Here is a 14,703-nt window from a genome sequence, read left to right as displayed (position 1 = left end):
ACGTTTCAGGCAATTTAAAGTTGATTGGTAGTGACTGTTTTTTTGGTCCCTAACATTCATCGAGCTCTGGACTTAATACATTTTCTTTTTTCACCATTGGGTCACTACCGAAACGAAAGTTTGTCCCTACCGAAACGAAAGTTAAATCCGAAAAAATCACTAAGTGTGGAAAAAATCGTCCCCCCAAAAACCTGTTAGGAGTACACTCGGAGCATTGTGCAGTTCAGAAGTGAGTATATCCTAGGATATACTAGCGCTTTTTCTACCCGTCATCCTCCACCCTTCACATATCATCATTTTGAAGCTTAGGCTACTTAGGCGACTAACCAAAGGGCAACTTGAAGACCTGTTGAGTGTTGTTCAAGTGTGTATTTGCACTTCGTGAAGAAAAAAAAGCTGACATGGCCAACGAGCTCAACTACATATTCTCCCACGCCCAAGTTCCCAAAAATAATCTCCTGGTCACAAGTTGGTGTACAAATTGAATGAACACTGGGGATTTGACTGTGTACGTTGTCCTCTTGCGTGTCTAGGACCAGCTGTGTGGGCGAGATCCCACCCTCGTCGATGACCATCCTGACCGAGCTCACCCAGCTCAGCAAGACGACCAACGCCATTCAGCTGAATGAAAATGGTATGTGGCTACAGCACACATACAAAGATGCCCCATGTGAAACCGTTAAGTCACCACTTAATCATTAAGGGGTGACTTAGCAGGATGCATTAAGGTTTAATGCATCCTGCAGCAGCTATATTAATTCATGACCAACTGAAAATAATTGATGCCCAAATTATTTTACACTCCCCCAGGTGCTGATAGCCTCCCACCTGCCCTCCTATGAGCTCAGGCACAACCAGGTGGCCTACACTTGACGGACAGCACTTCAAACTCAGGGTGGAGCGACAGCACCTGACAGTCCATGTCATAGGTATGGTATGAGCTCAATACCCTTGATCTGCTAATGATTTGTGAAATGTTTCAGTTCCAGAACTGCAGGCACTGAGGCAGCATGTGGGCGACCTCAATCACTCTGCTGGGACAGATTTGACAAATTTAAGTAAAGACCTCACCCAAGTAATGCCATCTTTTTAAATTTAACCTGGTTACTAAAATGTTTATGAGATTACAATTTCATTTGCGATAAACAAATGGAATGTTGTAATGCAAATGAGCTGAAAGTAGTGGCGGTAGTGACACCATTGTGTCAAAAAAAAAATAGTTCCCCCAAAAACCTGTTAGGAGTACGTTTCAGGCAATTTAAAGTTGATTGGTAGTGACTTTTTTTTTGGTCCCTAACATTCATTGAGTTCTGGACTTAGTAATATTTTTTTCGTTTTGGTAGCGACACCATTGTATCAAAAAAAAAATTTGTTCCCCCAAAAACCTGTTAGGAGTACGTTTCAGGCAATTTAAAGTTGATTGGTAGTGACTGTTTTTTTGGTCCCTAACATTCATCGAGCTCTGGACTTAATACATTTTCTTTTTTCACCATTGGGTCACTACCGAAACGAAAGTTTGTCCCTACCGAAACGAAAGTTAAATCCGAAAAAATCACTAAGTGTGGAAAAAATCGTCCCCCCAAAAACCTGTTAGGAGTACACTCGGAGCATTGTGCAGTTCAGAAGTGAGTATATCCTAGGATATACTAGCGCTTTTTCTACCCGTCATCCTCCACCCTTCACATATCATCATTTTGAAGCTTAGGCTACTTAGGCGACTAACCAAAGGGCAACTTGAAGACCTGTTGAGTGTTGTTCAAGTGTGTATTTGCACTTCGTGAAGAAAAAAAAGCTGACATGGCCAACGAGCTCAACTACATATTCTCCCACGCCCAAGTTCCCAAAAATAATCTCCTGGTCACAAGTTGGTGTACAAATTGAATGAACACTGGGGATTTGACTGTGTACGTTGTCCTCTTGCGTGTCTAGGACCAGCTGTGTGGGCGAGATCCCACCCTCGTCGATGACCATCCTGACCGAGCTCACCCAGCTCAGCAAGACGACCAACGCCATTCAGCTGAATGAAAATGGTATGTGGCTACAGCACACATACAAAGATGCCCCATGTGAAACCGTTAAGTCACCACTTAATCATTAAGGGGTGACTTAGCAGGATGCATTAAGGTTTAATGCATCCTGCAGCAGCTATATTAATTCATGACCAACTGAAAATAATTGATGCCCAAATTATTTTACACTCCCCCAGGTGCTGATAGCCTCCCACCTGCCCTCCTATGAGCTCAGGCACAACCAGGTGGCCTACACTTGACGGACAGCACTTCAAACTCAGGGTGGAGCGACAGCACCTGACAGTCCATGTCATAGGTATGGTATGAGCTCAATACCCTTGATCTGCTAATGATTTGTGAAATGTTTCAGTTCCAGAACTGCAGGCAGTGAGGCAGCATGTGGGCGACCTCAATCACTCTGCTGGGACAGATTTGACAAATTTAAGTAAAGACCTCACCCAAGTAATGCCATCTTTTTAAATTTAACCTGGTTACTAAAATGTTTATGAGATTACAATTTCATTTGCGATAAACAAATGGTATGTTGTAATGCAAATGAGCTGAAAGTAGTGGCGGTAGTGACACCATTGTGTCAAAAAAAAAATTGTTCCCCCAAAAACCTGTTAGGAGTACGTTTCAGGCAATTTAAAGTTGATTGGTAGTGACTTTTTTTTTGGTCCCTAACATTCATCGAGCTCTGGACTTTTTTGGCATTTTATTTTTTCACCATTGGGTCACTACCGAAACGAAAGTTTGTCCCTACCGAAACGAAAGTTAAAAAAAAAACAGAATCTCGCTAGACGAGATTGAAATCTCGTCTAGCGAGACTTTTGTTTTTTATTGTTGTTTTTTTTGCACAGTGTTCTGTCACTATGAACGTCAGATCTCTCACAAAAAAAAAAAAACTATTAAAATATTTGATCTAACCTAAGGCCTATCCGCGCACCTTTTTAAGCTGTGGCGGACCAGAGGTGGAGTTATGAAATTTTTCTACTGTACCATTCATCCTAAGATATCATAACATCATAGAAAAGGTAATAAAGCTTTGGTCCAAAATTCTCCTTTAAGTAAAAAATAATAAAATAAATAGTACTTTATCCACCACTGTCGGCAAGGGTCCATTTGGTTACATTTGCGAAAAAAAGAACACCTAAAAAAACACAAAACGAAGGCACAGGAATGGAGCTCCTGGTTTACTGGGATGGGGTTCAATTCCCCACTGTGCCCTGCTCATTGTGTTGGCATTTATATTTGAACTCTCACATTGAATAGTTTCATGTATTATACTGGCATCAACCTTTAGTATGTATCACAATGTAGAGCTTTAACTTTTTAACTTACCTAAAAAAAGGTATCTTTAAAGATTACTTCAATGTGAATGTATATGAAGACACTGTATCCAGATGTATACTTCTCAGCTCTGTGCGTAATGGGTTATTTGAAAGGTGTTAAATAATCATTTTTGGTTAAATCACACCCCCCCTTTTAAGTTGAAGTTCTATATTCTGGCTTTCTGATCTAATCAGTGCTATGGTCTTGTAGGGAATCGACGGACTGTGCCAACTGCAGTGGCCGAGCCTTGAACCTGTAACCTACGGCTCACCAGGTAGTCACACTAACCATTCACGTACAGCTCTACTTAGATCTGTGGTTCTAAAACATTTTGTTGTCAAGGACCCCCCAAATTGACATGTATTTGGCAGTGGACCTCAATGTGAAAAGATGCAGTGTCAGGGCCCCCCATGAAAAAGATTTATATCTAAAACTTTAAAAGAATATATATATATTTATTTTCACACAATGTCAGGGTCAAGAATGGAACCACGAATCAACCCCCACTTCTTAAGTTAAAGCTCTATATTCTGATCTAATCATTGCTATGGTCTTGTAGGGAATCGAAGGACTGTGCCAACTGCAGTGGCCGAGCCTTGAACCTGTTACCTTCGGCTCACCAGGCAGTCACACTAACCATTCAGCTACAGCTCCACTTAGATCTGTGGTTCTAAAACATTTTGTTGTCAAGGGCCCCCCAAATTAACATGTATTTGGCAGTGGACCTCAATGTGAAAAGATGTAGTGTCAGGGCCCCCCATGAAAAAGATTTATATTTAGAACTTAAAAAAATATATATATAGAGCGTCTGTCCAATAACATGACTTGACTGGGAATCGAACCCACTAAAGTCAAGTCAAGTCATGTTATTGGACAGAGACTTGACTTGACTGGGAATCGAACCCACTAAAGTCAAGTCAAGTCATGTTATTGGACAGAGACTTGACTCGAGTGGGAATCGAACCCACTCAAGTCAAGTCATGTTATTGGACAGAGACTTGACTCGAGTGGGAATCGAACCCACTCAAGTCAAGTCATGTTATTGGACAGACGCTCTACCAGTTGAGCTATGCTGTTGGTTGAGAGTTACAGGTTTCCTGGTGCTTTTGACTTGTTTTTCTAGAAGTTAGTCTGCAAAGGAAGCATCACAAAGGATATCAGTCAATTTATCGGTTGTCCCAAGTTACCGGGGACACTTGACTCGAGTGGGAATTGAACCCACTAAAGTCAAGTCAAGTCATGTTATTGGACAGACGCTCTACCAGTTGAGCTATGCTGTTGGCTGAGAGTTACAGGTTTCCTGGTGGTTTTAACTTGATCTTCTGGAAGCCAGTCTGCAAAGGAAAGCATCACAGGAAAGACCTCAGTGGGATTTGAACTCATGGCCTCTGGATCATGTATACTGCGTCTCAACCTATTGAGCTAACAGATGGCTGACAAGTACAGCCTTCCTGGTAGTTTTCATTTTATCTTCTGGAGTGCCAGTCTGCAAAGGAAAGAATCATAGGAAAGACATCAATGGGATTTGAACTCATGGCCTCTGGATCATGAATACTGCGTCTCAACCCATTGAGCTAACAGATGGCTGACAAGTACAGCCTTCCTGGTAGTTTTCAGTTGATCTTCTGGAAGCCAGTCTGCAAAGGAAAGAATCATAGGAAAGACATCGATGGGATTTGAACTCATGGCCTCTGGATCATGAATACTGCGTCTCAACCCATTGAGCTAACAGATGGCTGACAAGTACAGCCTTCCTTGTGCTTTGACTTGAACAACAAACAAGACAAATAACTTAAAAAAATTGTGTTACAGCATAAATATAAATCTTTTTCATGGGGGGCCCTGACACTACATCTTTTCACATTGGGGTCCACTGCCCAAATACATGTCAATTTGGGGGGTTGACAACAAAACGTTTCAGAACCGCAGATTCCAAGGAAACAGCTGTAGGTGAATGGATAGAGTCACTGACTAGTGAGCCGCAGGTAACAGGTTCAAGCCTCAGCTACAGCAGCAAGTCAGGATGTCAAATCAAATAGGTATTATTAGGAGTGAAATGGTTGTGTTTCTTCACCCCAACTGCACATGACATCAGTTTACATGTACGTTATTTTCAGTGATGAAGACAAACCGCACAGACGTTCACTGTACTTTAGTACATTTTGTAAACTTATGACTCTGAGTAGAGTATAGCCTGACTTAAACAAACATATAACAACTTAGTATAGTCAGATTATTTTTTACACAACTTACATTTTGTAATCAAACTACCGAAACGAAAGTTGGTCACCACCGAAACGAAAGTTAAATCCGAAATAATCACTAAGTGTGGAGGCCAAAATCGTCCCCCCAAAAACCTGTTAGGAGTACGTTTCAGGCAATTTAGAGTTGATTGGTAGTACTTTGTAGTGACATTTTTGGTCCCTAACACCACAAATGGTTTACATACTCTTTAATGTCTTACGCATCATTTGCTTAACATGAATGATAATTCTAGTAATTGTTTGGTGTCTGCATTCATGAAAGCCAGGTAGTTTGCAACAGGTAAGGAGAAAGTCCACATTAACAGACAGTCATAAATGATGAACTGTCTTCACTTTACTGTAGGGCACATAATAACATGTACTAAGGATTTATAGATACTTTAGGAATGTTTAACAAAGCATATGTTAAACATGAACAAGCTACCAATAATTTGTATATATTATGTAACATCAGTTACAAATTATTTAATAATCATTTACAGATGTATTATACATGGCTTATTCATGAATAGTTACTAATACCTTTATAGATGATTTGTAACCGTAGTTATAAAGGTTTTAGTAATCATTTACGAATGTCAATAAACAGGTTGTTAATGATTTGTTAATAGTCTACAAACTACTTATAAACGTTTATAAATGCTTTATAACGGGTCATTATTGTAAAGTGCTACCAAAAATAAATTTACTAAGTGGTTACACTTAGTGGTTTTTTTTTCGGATTTAACTTTCGTTTCGGTGTGACAAACTTCGTTTCGGTAGTGACCCAATGTTGAAAAAATAAATTTACTAAGTGGTTACACTTTGTGTTTTTTTCGGATTTAACTTTCGTTTTGGTAGTGACCCAATGTTGAAAAAATAAATTTACTAAGTGGTTACACTTAGTGTTTTTTCGGTTTAACTTTCGTTTCGGTAGTGACAAACTTTCGTTTCGGTAGTGACCCAATGGTGAAAAAATAAATTTACTAAGTGGTTACAGTTAGTGTTTTTTTCGGATTTAACTTTCGTTTCGGTAGTGACAAACTTTCGTTTCGGTAGTGACCCAATAGTGAAAAAATAAATTTACTAAGTGGTTACACTTAGTTTTTTTTTCGGATTTAACTTTCGTTTCGGTAGTGACAAACTTTTCGTTTCGGTAGTGACCCATGGTGAAAAAAATACATTTACTAAGTGGTTACACTTAGTGTTTTTTTCGGATTTAACTTTCGTTTCGGTAGCGACAAACTTTCGTTTCGGTAGTGACCCAATGGTGAAAAAATAAATTTACTAAGTGGTTACACTTAGTGTTTTTTCGGTTTAACTTTCGTTTCGGTAGTGACAAACTTTCGTTTCGGTAGTGACCCAATGGTGAAAAAATAAATTTACTAAGTGGTTACACTTAGTTTTTTTTTCGGATTTAACTTTCGTTTCGGTAGTGACAAACTTTCGTTTCGGTAGTGACAAACTTTCGTTTCGGTAGTGACAAACTTTCGTTTCGGTAGTGACAAACTTTCGTTTCGGTAGTGACCCAATAGTGAAAAAATAAATTTACTAAGTGGTTACACTTAGTTTTTTTTTCGGATTTAACTTTCGTTTCGGTAGCGACAAACTTTCGTTTCGGTAGTGACAAACTTTCGTTTCGGTAGTGACCCAATGGTGAAAAAATAAATTTACTAAGTGGTTACACTTAGTGTTTTTTTCGGATTTAACTTTTGTTTCGGTAGTGACAAACTTTCGTTTCGGTAGTGACCCATGGTGAAAAAATACATTTACTAAGTGGTTACACTTAGTGTTTTTTTCGGATTTAACTTTTGTTTCGGTAGTGACAAACTTTCGTTTCGGTAGTGACCCAATGGTGAAAAAATAAATGTACTAAGTGGTTACACTTAGTGTTTTTTCGGTTTAACTTTCGTTTCGGTAGTGACCCATGGTGAAAAAATAAATTTACTAAGTGGTTACACTTAGTGTTTTTTCGGTTTAACTTTCGTTTCGGTAGTGACCCATGGTGAAAAAATAAATATACTAAGTGGTTACACTTAGTGTTTTTTTCGGATTTAACTTTCGTTTCGGTAGTGACAAACTTTCGTTTCGGTAGTGACCCAATGGTGAAAAAATAAATTTACTAAGTGGTTACACTTAGTTTTTTTTTCGGATTTAACTTTCGTTTCGGTAGTGACCCAATGGTGAAAAAATAAATTTACTAAGTGGTTACACTTAGTTTTTTTTTCGGATTTAACTTTCGTTTCGGTAGTGACAAACTTTCGTTTCGGTAGTGACCCAATGGTGAAAAAATAAATGTACTAAGTGGTTACAGTTAGTGTTTTTTTCGGATTTAACTTTCGTTTCGGTAGTGACAAACTTTTCGTTTCGGTAGTGACCCAATGGTGAAAAAATACATTTACTAAGTGGTTACACTCAGTGTTTTTTTCGGATTTAACTTTCGTTTCGGTAGCGACAAACTTTCGTTTCGGTAGTGACCCAATGGTGAAAAAATAAATTTACTAAGTGGTTACACTTAGTGTTTTCTTTGGATTTAACTTCCGTTTCGGTAGTGACAAACTTTATTTTCGGTAGTGACCCAATGGTGAAAAAATAAATATACTAAGTGGATACACTTAGTGTTTTTTTCGGATTTAACTTTCGTTTCGGTAGTGACAAACTTTCGTTTCGGTAGTGACCCATGGTGAAAAAATAAATTTACTAAGTGGTTACACTTAGTGTTTTTTTCGGATTTAACTTTCGTTTCGGTAGTGACAAACTTTCGTTTCGGTAGTGACAAACTTTCGTTTCGGTAGTGACCCAATGGTGAAAAAATAAATTTACTAAGTGGTTACACTTTTTTTTTTTTTGGATTTAACTTTCGTTTCGGTAGTGACAAACTTTCGTTTCGGTAGTGACCCAATGGTGAAAAAATAAATTTACTAAGTGGTTACACTTAGTGTTTTTTTCGGTTTAACTTTTGTTTCGGTAGTGACAAAGTTTAATCCGAAAAAATCACTAAGTGTGGAGTCCAAAATCGTCCCCCGAAAACCTGTTAGGAGTACGTTTCAGGCAATTTATAGTTGATGGGTAGTACTTTTTAGTGACACTTTTTTTGGTCCGTAACATTCAAATGTATTTTTTCACCATTGGGTCACTACCGAAACTCTGGACATGACTAATTCCTGGAACTGGTAGTTCCAGGAACGTCAGGTACGCCGTTCCTGGTAGTACCTGATGGTAGTTTGATACGGTAGTTTGTTATGGCAGTTTGTTATGATACAGTAGTTTCATAAGGAACGTAACAGACTACAGCAACCTGCAATCAGCAAACACCGCAGGGAATTGAACCCCATCCTAGTAAACCAGGAGTTCCATACCAGCGTCTTGAGTTATACATTAAAAAAAGTCTGCCATTTTAAAATAAATCTCAAAGGGATATCAAATACTGCCATCAGATGGGGGCCCGTGGTCAAATACATATTAATATTAATTTGGGGGTCTTTGATATGAAAATGTTTGAGAACCACTGGTTTAAATAACATTTAGAAAGGAAGCCCAAATAAGCAACTACAGTTTAGAAACAAGCCCAGAAAACAAGCCCAGAATAAGCCACTTTGCAAACAAACAAGCCCAAAGTCACTTATAATAAGCAGACATGGCAACACTGATCACAGGTTTTATCAAACCCGGAAGTTATGCAGGAATGCCTACTGAGTGTCAAAAAATACTTTCTGGCCTTGACAGCCCATGCATCCAAACAGAAAAGTCATATCTGATTGCATTACACAACATTAAACAATGTTAAACTCACTTTGCATGTTGCTTTGCCACTCGCTTTGCCACTCCATGTGCCATTGACTTTAAGCATGCGCATACCCTCTATTCCCCGATTGCAAATGAGCCTCCTTTGAAAACAAAGGCGACTTGCTGTGGTTGGCTACAACAGAATAGGGTGAGGGGCTGCTAATGTTGTTATGTTGATTTTTTGCTTTTTTCCCCTGGCGGATGTTGCCCCTACACAGGGGCAAGCAGGGTTTACAGACCGGGCCACGGCCTTGTTGGCCCCAACATACCTCAAAATTGTACTTAAGTACAGTTCTGTGAGTCTGCATGTATGTGTTAGGGGCAGATGAATAATTTTCATAAAACTGCAATAGTTAAAATCTATCTCCTCCTGGGATTTTTGAGTACTTTGCACAAAACTCTTTACACATGAACTTAGCGATGCGACGCGTTGTGAGCTTGTAGATCTGCTATTTTCAAGTATTTTGTACTTTTACTTTTGGTACTTTAAGTACATTTTGATGCCAATACTTTTGTACTTTTACTCAAGTACATTTTGAATTCTGGACTTTTACTTGTAACGGAGTATTTTTATATTGCAGTACTGTTACTTTTACTTAAGTAAACAATTTGAGTACTTTTTCCACCACTGCGCTGCACACATTTACAAACACACATGCAAAAACGTGTAAATATAATCACAACGCATTATGTTTTCTCACTTTTACACTGATTACACTGCCTGCCAGCCAGCCAGCCAGACAGACAGACAGACAAACAGACAGACAGACAAACAGACAGACGCTCTACCTCCTGAGCCACTGCCGCCCCCATGTATATTTGTCAATAACACCATCAATCAATCAAAGATCATTTGTATACTTACCAGAGCTGAATCCCACTCCCCATCTGAAGAGTCCATTAAAGAACACAGTGTGTCAATCTGTGTGATGTTCCACATGGTGATGTCATCAGTAGTGGCGTTGCGTGACGCAGGCCCCAGCTCCTGGACTTTCTCTTCTGGGATGAACGACTCACTGACATAGGCCTGACGTTGTGGATAGAGACATATTAGTGGATAGAGACATATTAGTGATAGAGACATATTAGACGGGACACCTGCAACTGGAATCACTTTATTTGCGATACCTGTTCATTCATGCAATACGTTTACAAGACTTTTATCTTGGTGGTAATGTGGTCAGACAATATTAAATATTATGGTAAAAGGACAACAGCCTCACATGCAAGAATACAATGCAAAATACATTGGAAACAGACTTTCCAAATGTCTTCATGAAGTTATCATTTAATTGGATGAAATAAGCCAGGCGCACAAGAAAATACCAATTGTTGACCACTTAAGCCTTATTATATATTTTGTAGTGCTATTTTCAAAAATATCTAGCAGATCTTTAAAGGTAGGGTAAATGATGTTTTTTTTTTTTTTTGTTAAAACGTCATACTATATTCTGATAGTAATAATTGCTACAGAGCATTTGTTCGGTCACAGGGGTCTCTCCAGCTCTTTAGTAAACAGAATTATGTACATTTTCAGGTAGGTGACAACATTTAAGCCAATCAGGAGAGAGTACTGAAAATGCATTTTCTGTTTAATAAAGAGCTGGAGAGACATAGAGACTCATTTTACTGAACAAACACTCTATAGCAATGATTACTATCAGAATATAGAGCTATTTCACACTTATTTTAACAAAAGTAAATCACTTACCCTACCTTTAAGTTTTGCCTGTAATGACATGCCCAAAATAGGCACGCCAGGTTGAAAGTGGTTAATTGAACTCAGACAATCTAAAACATGGACCTTTACTGGTCAATTTGGGGGGATGTTGCTTCATATTCAGTGACCCACCTCTTGCAGCTTGGTGAGAACAATGCTGGTGTACTCCTCTTGGTCCACTTTGTCCAAGATGGCGGCCAGGTTGTGTTTCACAGTCGTCGCGCTGAGGCAAGAGTTGAACTGTGTCTCGTCGTCGTAGTCGAAGGGGAAGGTCTCGTCGCCGATCGTCACCTGTGTGATTTGTCCCACCGTGCATTCAGTCGCTGTGACAGAGCAGAAGAGGCAGGGAAGGACAGCTTGTTACACACATTGTGGGTGTTGTTAACCACCTGCCCAAGGCCTTTGGCTTAACCCATTAAGGCCTGAGGTTCCGATTCTACAAAACGTCTTCTAAATCCTAACAGTTTTATGAAAAACGTATGTTACTATGTCAGTGGTTCTCAAACCTTTTCATGTCAAGGACCCCCAAAATTATATGTATTTGGCTGCCGACCCCCATCTGAAAATGTTTTGTTCCAGGGACCCCCAGATGCAAAGATTTGAGTAAAAAAAAAATGCTTTAAAAATATGTATATTCAAAGATTTGCTAAAATGTTCACGATTTTTCAAAAATAGCTCATAGCTTTTATATCTGCTATTTTTGAATATCCAAAGTATAAAAGAATGGTTTAAGTGGTTTACACAGACACGCAATTCCTGCGTTTAATGGGATGAGTGGTTTTATACAAAAAGAAAATTACGAAAATAGCAGATCTACAAGCTCATACAGGTCGTGTGACCTTGCAGATCTGCTATTTTTGCTATTTAACGTTTCTTGAAATTCTTTTACAAATGTCTCCCCTATGATGACAAGCCCAAAACAGGGACGGCAGGTTTAAAGTGGTTACAGTATGTTAGGTCACCAAAGGAAACAAATGCACCACGACAGTGGTTCGCAAAGTGGGGTCCAGGGACCAGGGACCCCACGGAAACGCCCTAAGGGTTTCCCCAACGGTCAGGAGCGGACGCATTTTCATGGGGCGCGAGTAAATATATATATTTTTCATTTCCTACATGAATAAAAAAATATATATTTCAAAAGATTGTGAAAAGAAAGAAAAATCATACATTAAAAGAAAAATCTAACATCTTTCAAAGGAATGTCATAAATAAAAGAAAACAATTTAAGAAATTCCATAAATGTATAATACTTTTAAGAAGTAATGAACATAGCGTATCTACATCTACAAGTGCACAACGTTGTGCGTTTGTAAATAAGCTATGTTCCCAGGGAGACATCACATTTATCTTTTTGGTCTCGAGCCAAAACGTTTGGGAACCACTGACTCCACTGAGAGATGACAGCAGGACATGGTTTTGTCCTGCTGTTCCTAATGGAATGCCTGATGGCTTTCTTCATTCTCCTCTTCTTCCACCTCTTCACTCCATCCCGCCTAAGGACTTTAAGGAATGCCTTCAGGAACTGTCGCTTAGTTTTCTGCTCGGGCAAAATGAAAACGCCAATCTCAATAAAAGTGATGGACAAACAGACAGACATGACCAAATGCACGAAGCAACAGAAAAGTGGAAATTATGTTAAAGGGATAGTTCACCCCGAAAATGACATTTTTTTCCTATCGATTAGTCACCCCATGGAGACTTGAATTCATAGGAGTGGCATTTGATGACCGGCAGCGGTTCCGGTAGGAGACACAAAGAGTCTCTTTTGTGTCTCCTACCGGAACCGCTGGTCATCAAATTATTGGCTTAGGAATGCGTCTCCATGGGTTGATTAATCGATAGAAATAAAGTATTTTTTTGGGTGAACTATCCCTTTAACAGAGCCAAGGCAATCTATTACTCACTTTATCAAACTTATCGTAGAAGGTCGATGATAAGTACAGTGGCAGAATACCCAGGTTGTTCAAAGTGTCTCTATTCCATGTTGCAGGATCTCTGGGTGCACAAAAACATTTAATACGGTATTTCAGTTGTCATTGAAAAACAAAAAACATCATCAACGTTCAAATTGTCGGAGGTTACTTTTCAGCAAATTGGGAAAATAACCTGTTGTCCATTGGATCCCATGTAGTTGTTTGTCGTATGCTCTTGTTGATACTTTTCACTTATTAAATATTTTTAAATCCCACAGGCAGACTGGTGACCCTATTTTGGGCATTTTATTATCAGTGGTGTAAATTAACTAAGTGCATGTACTCAAGTACTGTACATAAGTACAATTCTGAGGTATTTTTTACTTTACTGGAGTATTTCCAATTTTATATTTACTTTTACTTCTACTCCACTACATCTCAGAGGCAAATATAAATAATAAATCATTATTATTTGAAAACTTTAGCCACAAGTTACTTTGTAGATTTTGATTATTATTACAAAACCACTTCAGCCCTATATACATTTCGCCTATTTGAAAATAGCTGATCAACAAGTTCACAATGTGTCGCGATGCAACGCATTGTGAGCTTGTAGATCTGCTATTTTCAAAATATTTTTGTGCATTTTATAGACTTGAAAAACATTCTGCATAATGAGTACTTGAACTACTTTTGGTACTTTAAGTATATTTTGATGCCAATACTTTTGTACTTTTACTCAAGTCAATTATGATTACCGGACTTTTACTTGTAACAGAGTGTTTCTACATTGCTGTATTGATACTTTTATTTATTGTAAGTAAAAAGTTTGAATACTTTTTCCACCACTGCTAATAACTGAACTGTGCTTGTCGTTGCTTACCCGTATGTCGTTGTCCCTGACAACAGGAGGGTTTCCATGGGCAGTTCTTATTATATTTGGGCAGTTCTTTAGATTCTCCAGGATGGATGAGTGAGAATTCGTAATATAAGCCGCACCAATCTTACAGCACATGTTACCCAAAACTGATGTTATCCTCTGTCAAGGTTGTGGTTGTTATACCCTAAGACAGAAAAAAAGGGGGAAAAAATATGAATAAACTTAAGCACATGAAATCTGTGAAAATAGCATATCTACAAGCTCATAGATCGATTTTGTGTACAGGGAAGAAAATAGGCGACTGGGGGACTCTGGTCAATGAAGTGGTTAAAGGTTTCGTTTCATTCATGAAAATAATGGCATCAGAACTATTAGTATCACAGCATTGAAATTGGATTGTAAGCTATCTATATTGTCCTGTATAACGATATAATGTTAGTTATAATGTGAAGGTTTGAAGATCATCTGTACAATGTTCTCCCTGAGACCCAATGTCAGTGGATTTGACTGTCATTATCAGTAATAGTTTCATTTGTGTGGGTCCGGTGGTTACTGGTTACTCTCAACTCACCAGGCAAGTCCTGGCATTTTTTAACAGAGCAGTACGTTTGTAGCTGAGAGCACTGGAGAAGACGGAGAAATTTGCACCAGCCAGCTCTTGGAAATAGGCTCTGCAGTTCGCCGGTGGCATCCCATCATAGCCCATAAGCCGTTGGTTCTCAAAGTGGGGTCCGGGGACCCCCAGTTGTACTGGAGGGGGTTCCAGGGGGTCCCCAGCAAAATGTGTTAATATAGCATCACAATAATAATTATGACCTTT

At 38.8% G+C, this 14,703-nt stretch overlaps 2 protein-coding genes and 1 long non-coding RNA gene across 3 annotated transcripts in view; 1 reads left to right on the top strand and 2 right to left on the bottom strand.

Moving 5' to 3' along the window:
* Positions 1-3,941, top strand: part of LOC311044173 (uncharacterized protein) — a gene marked incomplete at both ends in the record, with an annotated part of 70,945 nt that extends 67,004 nt beyond the window's left edge. Inside the window, one exon of the mRNA XM_084055592.1 lies at positions 3,901-3,941. Within this exon, the coding sequence (XP_083911718.1) occupies positions 3,901-3,941 (41 nt within the window). The remainder of the gene's footprint in view (positions 1-3,900) is intronic.
* Positions 3,942-10,208: 6,267 nt separating this feature from the next.
* Positions 10,209-11,506, bottom strand: LOC311044172 (uncharacterized protein; the record flags this gene model as incomplete). The annotated part of the gene is made up of 3 exons (XM_084055591.1): positions 10,209-10,397; positions 11,223-11,413; positions 11,503-11,506. The coding sequence occupies 3 exons, from the start codon at positions 11,504-11,506 to the stop codon at positions 10,209-10,211; spliced, it is 384 nt and encodes a 127-aa protein (XP_083911717.1).
* Positions 11,507-12,503: 997 nt separating this feature from the next.
* On the bottom strand, positions 12,504-13,926 carry LOC311043505. Its single transcript, XR_014600607.1, has 3 exons — positions 13,887-13,926; positions 12,995-13,085; positions 12,504-12,627 (listed from the first exon to the last, which is right to left on the bottom strand). It is a non-coding gene; the product is annotated as an uncharacterized lncRNA (long non-coding RNA).
* Between the last annotated feature and the right edge of the window lie 777 nt (positions 13,927-14,703).

This window comes from Gymnoscopelus microlampas (genome assembly GCF_963454915.1).
Source record: "Gymnoscopelus microlampas genome assembly, chromosome: 4".
In the NCBI taxonomy this organism is placed as follows: Eukaryota; Metazoa; Chordata; class Actinopteri; order Myctophiformes; family Myctophidae; genus Gymnoscopelus; species Gymnoscopelus microlampas.
Note: the sequence above shows the minus strand (reverse complement) of the source record. Positions and strands in the feature narration are given on the sequence as shown.